The 16,817-nt window shown below is 42.6% G+C and overlaps 1 protein-coding gene across 7 annotated transcripts in view; it reads right to left on the bottom strand.

The window, feature by feature from the left end:
* Nucleotides 1–838: 838 nt before the first annotated feature.
* The window catches only part of foxp2 (forkhead box P2), a 96,158-nt gene continuing 80,179 nt past the window's right edge, over nt 839–16,817 (bottom strand). For 5 of the 7 annotated variants that reach the window (XM_075471405.1, XM_075471409.1, XM_075471410.1 and 2 more), the window contains one exon: nt 11,528–15,198. In XM_075471405.1, the coding sequence (XP_075327520.1) occupies nt 15,054–15,198 (145 nt within the window). In that variant the 3' untranslated portion in view covers nt 11,528–15,053. The other 2 variants (XM_075471412.1, XM_075471411.1) reach the window with 2 other exon arrangements.

Genomic DNA, 16,817 nt, shown 5'->3' with positions numbered 1-16,817 from the left:
CACTTGTTGCAGACGAGCGTAAAGCCACAGCACACCTCCAAGCCAATTAACAGCAAAATCAACCCAAACAGATTTTCAATTGATAAATCTTTAATGATACCAGGGATTTTACACAAATACACACTTGACAGTGCTAATTTAAAGCAAATAGGAGGCTTGATTAAAAATTCCCCAGGCATAGTGGGGGGAAGATAAATGTTTGAATAATTTATCAGATTTAATTGACACGACTGCAATGTTGTAAACAGAAATGTTTTGATGTTCGTAATGCATTTTGACACGATGAGAATTTTGGGAGAGTTCCAAGGAAGAGGGAGCTGGTACTTGTGAGATTGGGGAGAGATTCACGGGAGGGAGGGAGGGAGGGTTCCACCAAGGGAAAGAGGCTGTTGAGGAAGATGAGGCAGAAAAGGAGGGTAAAGAGTCGTGGACGCTGAAGGAAGCAGCAAATCGAGCCTTAGCACTTTCCTTTATCGTATTATTCAATATAACAAATGAAAAATAAATAAAGGAAAAGGAGGAAAAGTGGGGGCCATGATAGGCAGGGAAAGTGATCAGGAAACACAATGATACACAAGCCTCTGAGCCAGCCTGAGGCTACGGCCCTTTGGTTTGACCCCAAGAATGCGACACTAAACAAGGATGTAAATACAGCGATAAACTGAGAGAGCAAAGCGGAGGAGGCGGGCGGGATGAAGCTGAGGGACGAGGGAGAATTCTTAGGCAGAACACATGTGAAGTTTGCCTCAGCAGTGCTCACATAAACACAAGCGCACATCAAAATAAACCGAGAGATGGCAGAAGAACAAGGCCAGCGTGTCGTATTCCAAGGCTCGTGCTCCACCGGGGACTTAGCAGGGGTTACACGGCCAGCAGGTGCGGGGCCACAACTTTTCCGATAAGACACCGATCTGCATGTGCCCGTCTGCTTTCCTGTCCGCCCGGCCCCCGGTAAACATTCCGCTTATCTGCAAACAAACAGAGTTTACAAGTGACTATGAATGAATACATCAAATTTTGATAGAACTACCATGTCGGGCTCCCTCGCGCTCAGGATGCATCTCCTCCATGATACAGTGTACACCTGAATACATGAATAGACAACAAGGAGGCCCTCGCTGTTTGTAGGGGTAATGTTGACTGAATTTTTAAAGATGTTATTTTGATTTGACACGACTGGCGGCTCGGTGGAGGTCGGAGGGGGGGAAGATACAAGACAGCCAGAGGAGGAGAAGGAAAATCATCCAAGGCAGTTCGTGTCTGGGGAAGGAACAGAATAAACAGCAGTGGGAGAAGCTGGAGAGGACAGAGACAAAAGACAATCAGCTGGTAAGGGATGAAATCACCATACTGACTGTCATGGGGATGGACGTTATAGAAAGTGTGGGGGAAGGAGACAAAGACATAGAAGTTAGCAGATAAACAGATCCAGGCATGACAGGCTCACCGTGACAGCCCTACACATAAAGACATAAAAGCACGAAAACATAAAGCCAGCCAGATGCAAATATATATGGCAGCTTCAGATGTCAGCATTACAGACAGCAACATAAAGCCACCTCGACAGCCTCCAGGTAATGTAAGTAATTGTCACCATTAGTTTTTTTCCGTCACCTTTTATTCCTAACAAAGACAATAAGAGTCATCACAATGGGTGTCCGCCGCATGCCCCTTGCAAAATGGAGGCCAGGAGCAAAGCCGACATCACGACATGTATGCATTCATGTTGTCTGACGATGCATCGCCTCCACATCAAAGGAAGCCTCACCTTTCGCAAAGGAAGCGCAGACGAAATAAGCGGAGGCCCCTCGCTTTATTAACTCCCAATCAATAAACATGCAGTCAGTGGCGGGGTAATCAGGAAACACTGGCAAATGGCCTGACAATGTATCAAAGCCGACGCTGCGAGGCAACGGCGCAAACTCTAACAAGCATTTTATTACCGGTTGCTGTTACTGACATTAGTCAAAAACCAAGAGAGATAAAATAGAATAAGGAATGCAGCGTGGCTGGGTGAGAGGGCCCCTCGGCTGAGAGCGTGTTTGATAGCCACACGCCTCCTCTTTGATATGATAACAAATATAAATTGTTTAAAAACATCAAATAGGTTGCAAGCTGGAAGCAGGCTTGCTGTGACGGATGTCTGGTTGAGAGGGCGATAATGTTGCTTGTCCACAAGTGTGGCGATGTTCAGCTCCAGGCTTTTTGTTTGAACAGCGGAGATGAGGATGCAGGGCCACATTTTTAAGTGAAATTACTCAAAAGTGATTACTCAGAGGTACGGCGCGTCTGCTTCGTGGTGGCGTTCAAATAGCATCATTGTTCAATATTTGCAACTTTACTGTTTACCGAGTAAAAGTCGGACACACTCATGCTAATACGGCAGTTATTTGAAAAGCTCGTCAAAATAAAGGTGTTATCAGAGAAAGAAATTTGACTGTCTTTTTTATCAGTGTGTAAACGGCATTTTACCACTGTGGCTCGTTAGGCGGCAAAAGTTTTGACCTTTGACTTTTGGTCAATGTTGTTCCCAACCTGCAGAGTTCAGCCTTCTCCAAAAGGTCACAACATAATTATGAAGGGTGATGACGGGTCAATTTATCTGATCTTTGCAGCGAACAGCTCATACACAGATTAAGCTCCACAGATATTTTTCAATCAAGCCAATGTGTCCTAATAGTCTTTATTATTTAAAAAAAGGGGGAAACATCTGGGGAAAAACCCCTAAAAGGTTTAGACTGTTCAGTTAGAAGATTGATAGCTCACCCAGCTGTGCAGGGTGTAGCCATGGGTCTGTTAGCTTAGCTTAGCTTAGCTTAGTTTAGCGTAGCTTAGCTTAGCACCTCCAGGAGCAACAACAGCTCTTAAGCTCACTAATTTATAACTTTTAAACCACACAGTGTGCCTGATTTTCATAAATGAAGCTCAACTGAATTCCTAAGTATAAGCTGAGTTCAGAGTACCTCATGGCTGCAGTGACAGCTTTTCTTCCATATTGGATTGAATGAAGAGTTCTATGTTTTTTTTACAGCCACAATTTGATTCCATCTGCCAATAAACTAGGCACAGAAGAAGACTTGGAGCACAAGTACATTTTCAGCATTTTACAACAATGTTTGTGTCATCTTCACAAGACTAAAAATGACACAGTGTGTAAGGTTTAGTGACATCTAATGGCGCAGTTTCAAATTACAACCAACAACTGGAAATACCCCCAGACACGCCCTTTTGACAAATGCTGCATCCTAGTCTCTTTTTAACCTTTTTAACCAAGAAATAGAAACTTTTGTAATTTAAAATGTATTTTCCAAGTGCGTCCTGAGCAAGACGAGTCGTCGCTTAAGTCAGAAGAAATATCACTTTTGTAATAAGGTAATAAGTTTTAGGTTTCTGTATTTAGACGAAGGTTTATCTGGTGGTGGAAAATCTAGAAGTTTTCATGGTAAGGACTCACATGCACTACCATGCATCTGGACCAACTGCTGCAACACAGAACAGAGAAGCTGGAATTATGACACAGAGACTGAATCTGACTTCCTTCTCTGAAAAAGTAGCAATTACTGAGCTATATTTTCACGTAGCTGATACCGGATTGTTGTATTAAAATTCTAAATATTGTGTATCTAACGGGCTGGCATGGCAGTGTAGCACTGTCAAATAATAGCAAGAAAGTTCTTGATTCAATCCTCAGCTGGGATTTTTCTGTGTGGAGTCTAGCCTTGCCTAATGCCAGCTCAGATGGATCCCGCCCCCTGCTTTCATGAACAGGATCCAGCAGGCATAGATTTAGTTTTTGACTTTTAAATCTGCGGATGTAGAGAAGGGTAAGGTCTTTCCATCTGAAATGTAGAGAAGCAAGAATACAAAGTGTCTTGAAAAAGAGAAACCATTCGAACTACTGAGGTATAAGTTCCCTTTTACCTTTTTCCTATTGATTCTAACTGCGCTCTTGCTGTCAGAGAGCCTTGTTCAGGACCAGCACTTTACCCCGAGGATCGCATCCAGGTGAGGAGCTGAGATTGATGCTCGCTCAAACCTCCCGTCAGCTAATTTGTTTGTTTCGTTCTGGGGCATAACTGATATTAAAAGGAGATCCTGAGCAGTGGGGACAGAGGGATGGAGGGAGCTGGGGAGAGAGGGAGTCAGGGAGGGAGTGTGTGTGGGGGGGGGGGGGGGGGGAGGGATGAGTTTACAAGCCCCAGGTATGGTGAATGGGTGAGTGAGAAGATGCAGAAAAGAAGGCAATGAGATAGAGAGGAAAAAAAAAATCTCATCCAAATAATTTTCACCCTGTGGGCGCTAAAATGCAAATCACAGATCAAAGAGGTTTGCAATGGAAACTAGCGAGATTGGGAAAGAATATCATCAAGCTGGGGTTATATATGTATGTTCAAGACGTGGGACAGACACGCAGGACCCAGGTAATGGAGCTGACCTGCACTTGAGCACTGCCCCCCACTGCCACTCTGATTTCCCTGCCTTCCCTCTCAGGGTTGTAGCACACACGTACAGTACACTGAAAAGTAATTTACTTTCTCCTTACAGTAGTTTTCTTCGCGAGCCGTCTCCTTCGGTCTGTGTTTAGAAAGCCTTTTCATCAGCCAGTGAATGTGCAGTTTACTCAAACCTCCTCTCGAAGCAGCGTCAAATTCCCCTCTTACATGTTGACACTGACATCATGTGTGGCAGAGGGGCCTGTTTGCATGTTGCCCTGCACAGCAAGAAACATCCCATCTCCTGCCTGAACAGCTCCAGCAAACACATTCAGTCAGGAAGGAAAGTCAAAGCGGTCACAGGGCGGCAGCTGTAGCGACAAGCATAGGAATGTGTATCTCACTGTGGAAAAAAAACACTTGACCAGCTTTAGATGTTTGAAATATCCAAGCAGTGTGTGTCATTTTTGTCTTGATTTGAGGCTAATTCGAATCCTTTAAAGATGCAAAAAAGTCTCAAAGTGTCAAATCTCAGCCCACAGTTGTAACAATACTTTAACATCTGCTTCAACACACTGACGTGAGGGAACGTGCAGTCGGTGGAGGGGTGTGGGGACACACAGAATGGGCGAGCTATAGATAGAAGCTCAAGGGAAGGATGTGACTTGGAGAGGGTGAGGGAAGACTGTACGAGGAGTCTCCACATTAATACCTAATTAATGTCTGTCTCCCCATTAATGTCTAATTAACAATTTATGTCTGTCTCATCCACCTGAAGTCCTGTCATAACTTTCCTTGTCTCACAAAATTAAATGTGACAATGTTGTCTTGCGGCACATACTCCGGTTGTCCGCCCCTGTCTGAAAATGGCAAAAGACAGCCTGCAAAACAGATTTTATACAGAATATACATCCGGTTGTGCAGAGTTGGATATTTGCAGATTTTCTGCTTTCACAAGACAGAAAATTCGCAACTTGTTGATGACAATTTTGGGCTCATGACCTTACAATTACATCGTGTGACCTAATTCATGGCATGTCAGCATGCATTAGCAACATGTGCAGCAGCCTGCTATAGCTGTGCAATGACAACACGTTCCAGAAAGGACATTTCTTCTGGCAAGTAGACCTACAAGTTATAGATTACCAGTCACCTCCAGACCTGTCAAACGCGTCTCCTCGTTAATGAGAACTTTAGGTACACAAACTTTATCTAAACACATGTAAACCACCAACTCTTCACAAGGATCCTGCGGGTTTGGAACAAGTAAGAAAAAAAAAATCCAGAAATTTCACAAGAAATACTGGTTTTCCAGAGCTGCAGCATCTCTTTTCAGGGACAGAGCAGGGATGCAGATGCAGCTCTCTGGGTGCCATCTGCATCAGCACCAAAGCGTCCCACTGAGGTGGATTAGCGGTTCGCGGCACTATGACTCTGACTGCCTCAGGATCCGCTTTTTTATGGTTGGTCAGCACAACCTGCTCTCAGTCTTCACTCAGCTCTCTTTAAAGGCACCGTTTCTGCTGTGCCATCCGCCCACCTTTCTCCCTGCACACCCTTCCTTCCATCTTTTCTCCCCGTGAACCTCCCCATACCCTTGTTTTTGCCAGCCGGCCACATTTTCTTTTTGCACACGGTGTCACCTGCTTTGTACTCTGATTACTTCACAGCAGAATTAGTATGTATATTTAATGCGGCTTTTTTTCTTCTTCTTCTCTCGTCTGTGTCTTCTGTTCTTTTAAAATCTTGATGAGAGATGCAGGAAAGAATGGAGATGGGATGGGGTTGCGCTACTTGCATGTCTAGCGGATATGCCAGGGCCATGCTAATAAATGACAGCTGATTAATGCGTCTGTATTCTTTTATTTATAAAAAAATAGCAAGCGGGCTGATTTCTGATATTAATAATACAAGTGGATCCTTTTTGATTAGGCTTCCGTGGAGAACTGTGCATATTCAGCATTACAATTAAAGCCTCTGATGTGAAATAGGAATGACACGCTAATGAAGCGAGCTAGCGAGCCTGAACCGCGACTGTCCAACAGCATTACGGCCCATCTCAGATGAAGAGTAATTATACGAGGAACACTGAAATGTCATTAAAAATCTTCAGTAAGTGATTTAACCCACCATTCCTCACTAATGTTGGATATTTTTTTCTTTACCACCCCCCAACCTCCAGATAAGGTTTCCCCCCTTTTTTTCCCACAAGGACCAAACTTCTCCCTCAGAAGTTCCACAAACAAAAATTGGAAAACAAAACAAGAAAACATCAGACCCCTTCAACGCAAATAATTTGAGAAATGGGACAAAGACAGTGAGATGCATTGTTCTAATTTAATTTTAGAGCTGTGTGGTGGCAGCCATGGTGGATAATTGAAATCATTCCATTATAAATTCCATTATGAATTGGTGATTAAGGCCAGATGTGATTATCATGGACTAAAGATGATAGTTATTTTTCTCCCAACATAACCTCTCCATCCACCTGCACCTCAAAGTGCATTATTCATTACAACTAAACATGAGAAGGAGGCAAAAAAGCAGAAAACGGTGTAATGTGTGAAAGAGAAGGGGAAACAGATGTTAAAGGCAAAGTGTGTTTTATTGTTACAGGATTTAGATTAGTCTCGCTTGGTGTTCCCATTTTCACAAGCGAACGATTTACCAGCAGCCCGGAAGCATTGTTGTTGTTATTAAAGCACGAAACAAACAAATAAAGGACTGTATCATGTTATCATGTCATATTCATTGAGGCTATTGTAAAGCCTCTCTGTGCACGTGGGTGAGTGTGCATGTGAGAAGGGAATGGGGGTGGTAGATAATGCCACAGGCAAGAATTCATGAATATCAGCAGTTTCTCACCATTTTGTTGGGTTAATCCCTTGTTTCAGTTGGAGAAATAGGAATTTCTCTTGCATACATTACTCCGGTTCCTGTGCACCACATCCCCACAAAAGTACCTTTACGTCAGGGTTCCTCTCACATTCCGGTGAGTGAAGTTTTATGTATCCAGGTCACTTAGTTTTTTATTTTTTATTTTGTCTGGATCAGCAGCTCCGTGGGTAGAGCGGAAAGTCAGTCATGTCACAAAAAAGCAGGTGAATTTAGGCATAAAACACGGAGAGCAGCTGGAACCATGCACCTCCGGATCAAACACTGAAGTAGTCTGATGTCATGGGAATTTGGTTTTGTCTGGTTGCTTTTCCTATTTCACAAAAATACTGACTGTGAGGCATCAACAAAAGATGTTTTTACATAAAAATGAGCAAAGACATGACTTATAGACGCTATGAAATGCACAGAAAACGTCACAGATGTGGCACAATCATGTGTAGTGTCCTGTGAGGCCCAACCCAGCACCGGCCAAACGCTTTTTGGAGCTGGGTGGGGCGGGGAAAGGGGAGCAAGCGTCCCCCTCGCCCACCACCGAACCAAGCGTCATGCCTCCGAGCCATGCAATTATTTTTGCACTGCGTCCAATATCAACTTGAGACCAATGCAAATTATTTAAGACGCGCTTCTCAGGGCTTGCAATTATAATAATGATGATCTCAATTAGCGTTGCCATTGCCTTGGACTATTTAGCAGGCAATTTTGCAGCCTCGGGGCGAGGGTCTTCCAGGGAGCCGACACGCATCATCAGGTCAGAAGGGCTTTGGAGAGGAAGAAAGTGACCGAGACGGAGACTGCTCTCTTAATCAATAAACTGAGACTAGAGATATTTACCGCCCAATTCCACAAGGGCATGGCTCATAAATTGACCTAATTGGTCGATGTTGGAGATGAAATGAATGATGCCAGGATGCAGTGTCCAATTCAGACATGCAGGATATAAGCTAAGTTGCCATGTGTTGAGATCTATTCCATGTCAGTGTGCAATTTTTATACAATGCGCTCATATGCATTCCCCCTGAGAGTTGGACTTGTAGCATTCTTTTGTATGTATATTCCAGGCTTTTGTGGACCTAACTCACTACTTTAAAATGTGCATTGTACAAAATATTGTTTTTTGTGATTTCCGAGGTAGGTCCACAAATTCAAGTCACTGATTATTAGCTTTCAGCTCCTTATTATGTGTTAAACTCTGGAAGATAAAATATAAAGAACAACTGAACATCGGGTCCTTGGTCACAATTTGTATCCTACAAATCTGGGAAACATGATTCTGGAAACACAGAATTTGGTCCTTGTGGAGAAACAAATGGGGAAACTTGTAAAGATCGGTGCTAGCAGACAAAGAAACTAAATTTATTTTCTAATAAAAAATCACAATATTTGATTTGTTCATTTGTTGGAATTCTCAGTGTCCTCACCGACAAACTTCATTGTGCTTAGAAAACGAGAAAATATCTAGAATTTGATTTGATTTGATTAATAGAATAAACACGTAACACCATTCTGGAAGCTTGTACATGAACAGGTTCACAGGTGTGAGGTAAAGGTGCCAAAATTGGGCATAAAAGGAACATCCACCACAAGCTTAAAGTTTCCATGCAATGATGGGCTGTGGATCAGCACTCAGAAAGCACTCATAAGTCAGAAAATCATCATTCAGTTGAAAAAATGCTGTCAATGCAACAGCTGTGGAGAACTGTGCATCTACAGTGCATATTTCTGTGAAAATATTCACAATAAGTGTCCGTGTGTAAAGGCCAAGGTGGTCCTGCATAAAAAACCGTGCCGCCATGATCAGTGTAGACTCCAACATTGGAAAACCAATGTTACAGAACCCAGTTACTCACTCAACACAGGCTGCCTCCAGAAACTTAAATTTAATTTCAATTCAGAAGTCACCTCAAAGCATTTTACAGGGAAATAAACAAGTCCGACATTTGAACTTATTCAGGATCCAGTTAAAATGAAGTCCAAGCCTATGTATCATGTGCCAAAGATGAGAAAGACCATCCAGACTGTTATGGAGGTGCATCGGTGCCCATGACATACCTTCCATATGCGCAAAGATACCATTGCTGCAAAGGTGTGTATGTGCTACTAAAGTGATATTTTCTTGAGATTAAGTGGTTGTTTCAGCAGGAAAATGCCAGACGTGGTTCTGCACGACTTACAACAGCATGGCTATATGGACACACTGTGTGTGTGTGTGTGTGTTCTTGATTGGCCAGCCTGCAGTCCAGATCTGTCTCCGTGAAAATGTATGGCACATTTCGACGTGGAGAATCGGACGACCACGGACTGTTGAGCAGCTGAAATCTTGTATTTAGGAAGAACGGACACAGATTCCTCTTGGAAAACTGCATCAATTAGTATCTACAGCTCCCAAAAGAGTATCAAAAGTCTCATTAAATGGAAGGGTGGTGAAGCTAAACGTTTTGGTTGTATTTCCGATATAAACTTCCCACCTTTTCTGGAAATCGGGGTCGGTATGCTTACCTTTTGAAGCTGAACTTGTTGTTTCTGTCAGCCATTTAAGCTAAGATGAGCTAACATTTCTGGCTGAAATTTGATATTTACTGACAAGAAACTAGTTTCAATCTCCTCATCTAACCCTGAACAGTAGGAAAAAGAGTAATGTCATAAAAGTACCAAAACATTCTCCTTTCTTTGATAAATAAATAACTCCTGTTCATGGCATTCCCAACACGTCATGTAGTATACTGCACTGCGACTGTATATTAGAGGGACTTTTTCCTCCCTGCCATTCATGTGGAAAAGGCTTGCACCACCAGCTACCCTTTCTTTTATTCATCGCACTGTAAATAACTCCACTTTATGAAAAGCAGTCAGTGTGACTCACGGATACCTCTCTAACCACAACCCATTATTATTTCATGGCCTTTGAAAGACGGGTCTATAGCAGGCGCTCTCACACTTTAATGTCGGAGCTCCCTCTGATGTTGTGTAGTACACAGCGGCCCTTGTTGCACTCCGTATGCAATCCCTCACTTGAATTCACAAACACTTCCGAGTGCATAAATAGCATAGAAGACGAGTGCCTTGCGAGCTAGCTAATGCTCTGGAACGCCACTGCTGAGGAGATAACAGGAGCCTGCCATGGCTGATGTCTGGGACTGTCATGGGAGGGGGGGGGAGAAAGACAAGTGTGTCTTTTCTGAACAACGCTGTTGTTTTCTGACCTCTCATGGGACATCATATGGCAAGGCAAAAGAACATGCATCAGCGTTACGATTAAATGACCAGCGGATATGATTCAAAGGCTCCCACGATGTCCCTCTGAGCACCCTTTGGAACGTGTAAAAAGCTCTCGGCATACAGACGAGCTAATGGGCAACCTATTGGTCATGGTAGATTCAGTTTGAATCTCAATGAGGGTGTCAGTGTGTGGCTGCTCCATGACCGACAAGGTGTGGTAGGCCTGCTGGAGTTGATTTAGCCACATTGCTTGTCATAGCCAGTCAACATCCATCAATCGAAAGGCTAAAAAGCATGTTTTTTTTGCCCCCCCCCCACACACACTTTTGAAGTACCAAGAGGAAACTGCTGTCTTAAAGATGGATGGAAAATGAAAGGCGTCTGATGCAATTTCACATCTTTGTTTCCTGTCCATGATGCAGAACCTTGATGGTAATAAGGCAGGCGTTTCTTTTTTTTTTTTAATCATTATTCTGAGCATGACAACAGACTTAATAATGTGGTTGGTGCCAAAACCACTTTTGCAGTGTGCAGCCCAGAAATGAAGCCTGGTCGGGTCACTCGCTTCGCACAAAAGTCTTTCAAAGGAGTACACAGCAGAACGTCTGCGCACTGGGAGATGCTTGTGGTACATGAAAGCAGCAGCGGGCTGGAATCACACACGGGCTAAAGCCATTACAGGTCCAGAGGGGTGGGCAACACAGCGCCTTGTCCCGCTCCTCTAAACAAGACCCAAGGTGCTGGAAGCTGGAAAAAAGCCTTGTAACATATACATTAAATTTTAATTGTTTTTTGTTTTTTTTCTCCTTTTTCCAACCCCTTCTTTCACATCTCTGAAGTAGCGGCTCCTGAAATGTTAAACGTGTAATGCCAGCTACATTTTCATGGCTGTGCCTTTGTAGAATAAAAGATATATGTGTAACAGTGGGGGAGGGGGGGTGGGTGGGAATAATTTACTCTCTGATGCCGGAGGTAGACAGTTGCTTTTCAAATTCCAAGTTTTGGTCCTTTATTTTATTCAGCAGTGAAATGCCATGAATACAGAAAATAATGTCTGTTACAATTCTCAACCATGACCTTCTAATGTCAGAGAACCTTTAACGTATGGACACAGTACACAGTAATGAGAAGTATAAAAAAAAAGTAGTTGAATCTCGATCGAAAAGGAAATTTAAAAAAAAAAAAAAAAAGAAAAGGTTTTCACCAATTACATAAACATATGTTTGCTACAGTCCCAATTTACTGTATACATAGGGGGATCATATTCTCAATTATTAGAGAAGGATAGCAGTAGAAAGGATACATGACTCAACTGCCAGACATAATGCTTCATAAAGTATGCACAGAGGTACAAGCAATAAATACACACATTAGGTTAAGCCTTACAGCTACGCAAAGCAGATGCAGAAAAAAGCAGGTTTGCTATTCTTAGCGAGCAATGAGAGAGAAACAGTAAAAATTCAGGTAAGTCAGAAAAGAAACACAGATTTTTTTTTTTTCCTCTTAGAAAAAAGTCTGGTAAATTTATGGGTCCACCAAGGTTTTTTTTTTCTTTTTACATAAGTATGCACAGTTATCAAAATACAGACAAAATCAACCCAGAAAATCCAGACAACCCTAAAATCTAGTGGAGGAGGAGCAGATCGCAGTTCTGGAGGTCTTTCTGGTATTATGTGCAAGCAACTATTTTAGACATTTTTTTTTTTTACTTAATTTATACAAAACCCATGCAAATCTACAGGTAATATGCATTCTGTGACTGACAGGTTTTATCCCTCCCAAAACAGTATATCTGAGGTAATGCACTCTGATGCATTGAACATGTAGGCCATCGTCCTGATGATTTTTATTATATTCTTTTTATTAGTTCTTGTTTCCAGTCCACCAAATGATTTTTAGACATGCATTTTTAAAACACAATATTCCCTTACAGGTAATCTATACATCATCATTCTACAAATGTTTGCGGACAACCTATTACAATGCAAATCTTCCGTATCTTGACGCAGGGAATGTAAACGTTGGTTTGAGCCACGTCCTGTGAGACGAGTGTAGTAAAGTGTAACAGCTCCTGTGGCATTCTCATAACTCGTGCAATCTGTCATAATTGTTCTGAACTTGTTGTGCAGAGGTAGAAGCTTTTAGAAAGCCTTTTTGGGTAAGTGGGAGAACCCTTTTTTTTTTTTTTTCCTTTGAAAGACGCAGCGTCCTCTTTATTTGGTGTGATAAGATTATTAAGAACGTCGTCTTCAAGTCGTTTTGCTGACTCCAGCTCAGTACTGAAGGGATAAGCTTTGTTCCTGGGCCCAGTGTCCTCTTGACGTGGAACTGGCAAGTGTGTGTGTGTGTGTGTGTGTGTGTGTCTGAGGATGTGCGTGCTTCCTGGGCTTGGCGTCACACTCCAAAGCAACATATGCACAGTGTGTTTCCATTTTGGTCAGAAGGGGCAGACGCGTTGCTCGTTACAGCACCACACAAAGCCACAGCGGTTCTTCGACAGCATACGCTCTCTGTCAAAACAAGAAAGTTGGCCACGGGATCTCTGTGTTTGATGTTTGTTACACTCTGACATGGTTTGTGTGTGTGTGTGTGTGTGTGTGTTTGTGGCTGCTTTAGGATTTCTTTATCCCATACAAGAGGAGGCAGAATTTTGTGTAACTTTGGTTTACTGAAAACAGAAATGACCATTAAAGCAACAACACTTTTCTAGATGACATAAGCTGATGTAGTTTCCACAACAACTGGTTCTTTTTACCAAGTGTGTTGTGAAAAAGCTGACTACCTACACAGAGCACGTCAGTGTGAACACCGGCTGTATCTCTATAGTTTAGAAGCTGTGACCCACACAATGAGTTTTTGATGAAGTTAAAGCAAATATCACCTAGAAAAGGTCACCTTTCACCTTAGATATCCTCTTCTGCAATGGCTATCACTACTTGCTTTTACATGCTCACCAAGCCACATCATTTCATATTAACTTGAAATCATGACTTATTTGGCTTCACTAGATATTTTTCATGTTTGGTTAGAAATGTTTTCAGTTTCGGTTTGGACGCGGCTCAGAACAAAAACCGCCACGGAAGCAAGACGTGACAGCATTTCAGTCCCACTTAAAAACGATACACGTGACAAAGAAGAAAAGAGGAAAACATGATGTGTGACAAAAGAAAAGAAAGAAAACTTCACAACAACACAACGTTTCTGCACTTCCACTGAATACACGAATGTTTCGTTTTGGTCATGATCCACTTTTACAGTTAGCTGCTCTCCACCGGTTACATCACCAGCACTGAATGCCTGCAGGTCAAATGTCACATCGCCCTTCACCCGCAGCGCGTCTGGCAGGAAATCTCCCAAAGTGGACGTTTTTATGAGTTCTCAAATTACACAAGAAAAATCAGCATTTCTTTCCGCTCTGTCTTTCATCTTTGTATAGGGCTAAATGAAACAATCCCAGAGGTTATTCCAAGGTAGTTTGCTGAACGAAAGCTTCTCTTTGTACTAGTTTAAAGTCACAGAGAGCGGGCCAAAAAGAGTTTGGCGGCTTCTGTCGATAAGCTATTGGCCATTGCTAGTGTTGGCTTTGGTTTCTAGCTGTTGCCTGTGACTGTTTGCAGGTAGACAAAGCTTTAGAACGCAGAGGTAAGAGAACAGCAAAAAAGGAAATGATGCAAAGATGTTCTGTGAATTATTGTTTCCCCAACTTCATTTTCCAGTTTTCTCTTTTTTTCTTTTTTTACTGACACAAACAGGTAACAGACTGGAGGCCAATTTCTTTATCCTTTTTTTTTTCTCCCCTCTTTTTTCTGGACAGCTGCAAAAACAGTCTTGGTAACTGCGGTTCCATTACTGGTGTGATTCAGGGAATGGAATTTACAGTTGGTGGTGTCTTAAAAATCATATCTGCAAATTAACAATGGAAAAAAGTAAGAAGCTAAAAATAATGTACTGGTTTTCATAATAGTAGCAACATACAGGCAGTGACACAAATTTCCGAGACTACTCCTGTGCAAATGATAACAGAGCAACAACTTGAATTGAACCAGCAATTGTCTCTAGACATGAACAACTACTGTGGGTTGGATTATTCACAAACATAAAATGTCTTCCTTTTTGGCAGTATACGAGGCCGCTAGCTTTCCATGGAACATGATTTGCTTATTTGTCTCGTGTTTTTTCCCCAGTCCATGAGTCCATCATTCGTGTAGTGTACGTGGCCACGCCACCCCTAATGAAACGGGTCTCAGAGAGTTTTTTCTTTTTTTTTTTTTAAACAGACATCTCATGTCTGTCATGTTTGGGGATCCCAAAGGACTGCAACAGAGAGTTCCTTTGGACTGGTCTCTATCCGGATACATGCTCAATAAATAGTCCCAGTGGTGAGAGAGACAAAGAGAGTCACCTGTGGTTTTTTGGACTGTGGAGTGGTTTCTAGTCTTGTAGGTCTGCGTGAAAGAAACAGTGCGGTCGGGTTAAGGGATACATTGACCAAAAACTGTATCCTAGTCACTCCAGGTCTTCCGACAGGTTCCCTTCCTCCAGCTCCCGGTCGTCCTCCAGCTCTGGACTGTGATTGGCTGTCGTCACGAGTGACATCGGACAGTCGTCGTCGTCCATATTAAGTGGCTCCTCCTTCACGTGAACCGGAGGCCTATGAGACAGTCAGAATGCCAATAAATCCCGAGATTCTTATGTGTTTTATGACACATTCCTGCAGGCGTTAGCACATCAGTACCAGAGAGAACTCCTGATAATGCAAAATAAAACGTCAGTTGTAGAAATATAAATTACAACGGCTGTAATAAGAAAAAGAACATTTTGGGCACACAGTTTCTTCACTGTAATGCAGGGAGCTGTTCGGCTAACACATGCATATTCTGTTGTATCGAAAAACAAGCGTGACGTATTATCGAGTGAAAGTAACAACCATGTTGTTTGCAAGACGCTAATTCGACATGATGCCTCACGTCTACTGTAAGTAAGCGCATGAAAATTGCATGAAAAACGCTGCCCCTGTAAGGCCGATAAGCTGTGATGTTCCAGACATGTTTGGCATTTAAAAGTTTACTGATGACACCAGGTTGAAATACATGAAAAAGGGAAAAGGGGGAGGAAGAAAAAAAACAGGACACATGATAAATAATGGAGAATTTCTCATCCCTGAGCCCCCTGGAGCAAAGGCAGAGGAGAGGCTTTTTTATCTAGTTAATAGAAAGCACAGCCACTCGTTAATATGCAGGGGCTGTGCATGTCGCTCCTCAAGAGGAAAAACCGGCAGCTAGGTTCTGCCATTAATCAACTTCAGCCCCGGCAGTTTGCTCGGACACCATGATACATGTTTTTAACTCTAAATGCATGAATATCTTTAGCCACTGTCAATAAGCTGTGGGCAGGAAGCAGCAGCGGTGCCGCTCACAGGACGCCTTTCCCTTCAGAACAACAGAGGAGTGGGTGGAAAAAAAAGTGTTGGGCGGCTAACAAGAATAATAATGCTGTCACACACAAACAAGGCGGAACATGATCCGGGGCCCTAGTCAGGGAGAAGGGTTTGTGCCACAATGATAAATCTGACAAAACCTAATTATTTTTGACACATCGGATGCATCAGACAGTCCCCATAGACACTGAAAGAAGAGAGGGAGACTTATCAAGTGGTAGTGCGTTAGGATGCGCCTCTCCTGGGCTGCCTTCATCAGTGGAGGACGAGAGGGCGGGGGGGGGGGGGCTTTGAATTTGAAAAGAATTTTTAAAAGGTACAGATGACTTTAATATTCAGAGCCAAATACTGTAAATTAATATTCTGATGTGGTAGGATGAGAGGAGGAGGCAGATCTTAGCCGGATGCAAGCGGAGCGATGAATATTTCTGTTTCTGTCCCCCTGCTTTAGACAAAGCATGTGCATGTGCATGTGCACGTGCACGTAGAGAAAAAACACACTCAGTCAAATCAACCTTTTCACACCGACATCCTCGTTTCTTATGTGTTAAAATTCAAAACCACAACAACGTGGCTGCAAGCTGCAATAAGGACGTTTTACGTCACATAGTGGTGCCCAGAAAAGGAGTTAAAACACCAAATGACCAAATTAAATTTGCTAAGTAGGGGGACTTCTCACGAAGAATCCCTTAATAAAGAACACATCATGTTTCAGTTGCTTAAAGCTGATACTACTATAGTTAGATTCCACAAGCAAGCCTTCCTCATACTGCATACAAATGCTTGTTTTCCAAAAAGCTCCTGATCATCTTTTAGTCACCATCACTTGAAAA

This window comes from Odontesthes bonariensis, chromosome 8 (assembly GCF_027942865.1).
Source record: "Odontesthes bonariensis isolate fOdoBon6 chromosome 8, fOdoBon6.hap1, whole genome shotgun sequence".
NCBI lineage: Eukaryota > Metazoa > Chordata > Actinopteri > Atheriniformes > Atherinopsidae > Odontesthes > Odontesthes bonariensis.
Note: the sequence above shows the minus strand (reverse complement) of the source record. Positions and strands in the feature narration are given on the sequence as shown.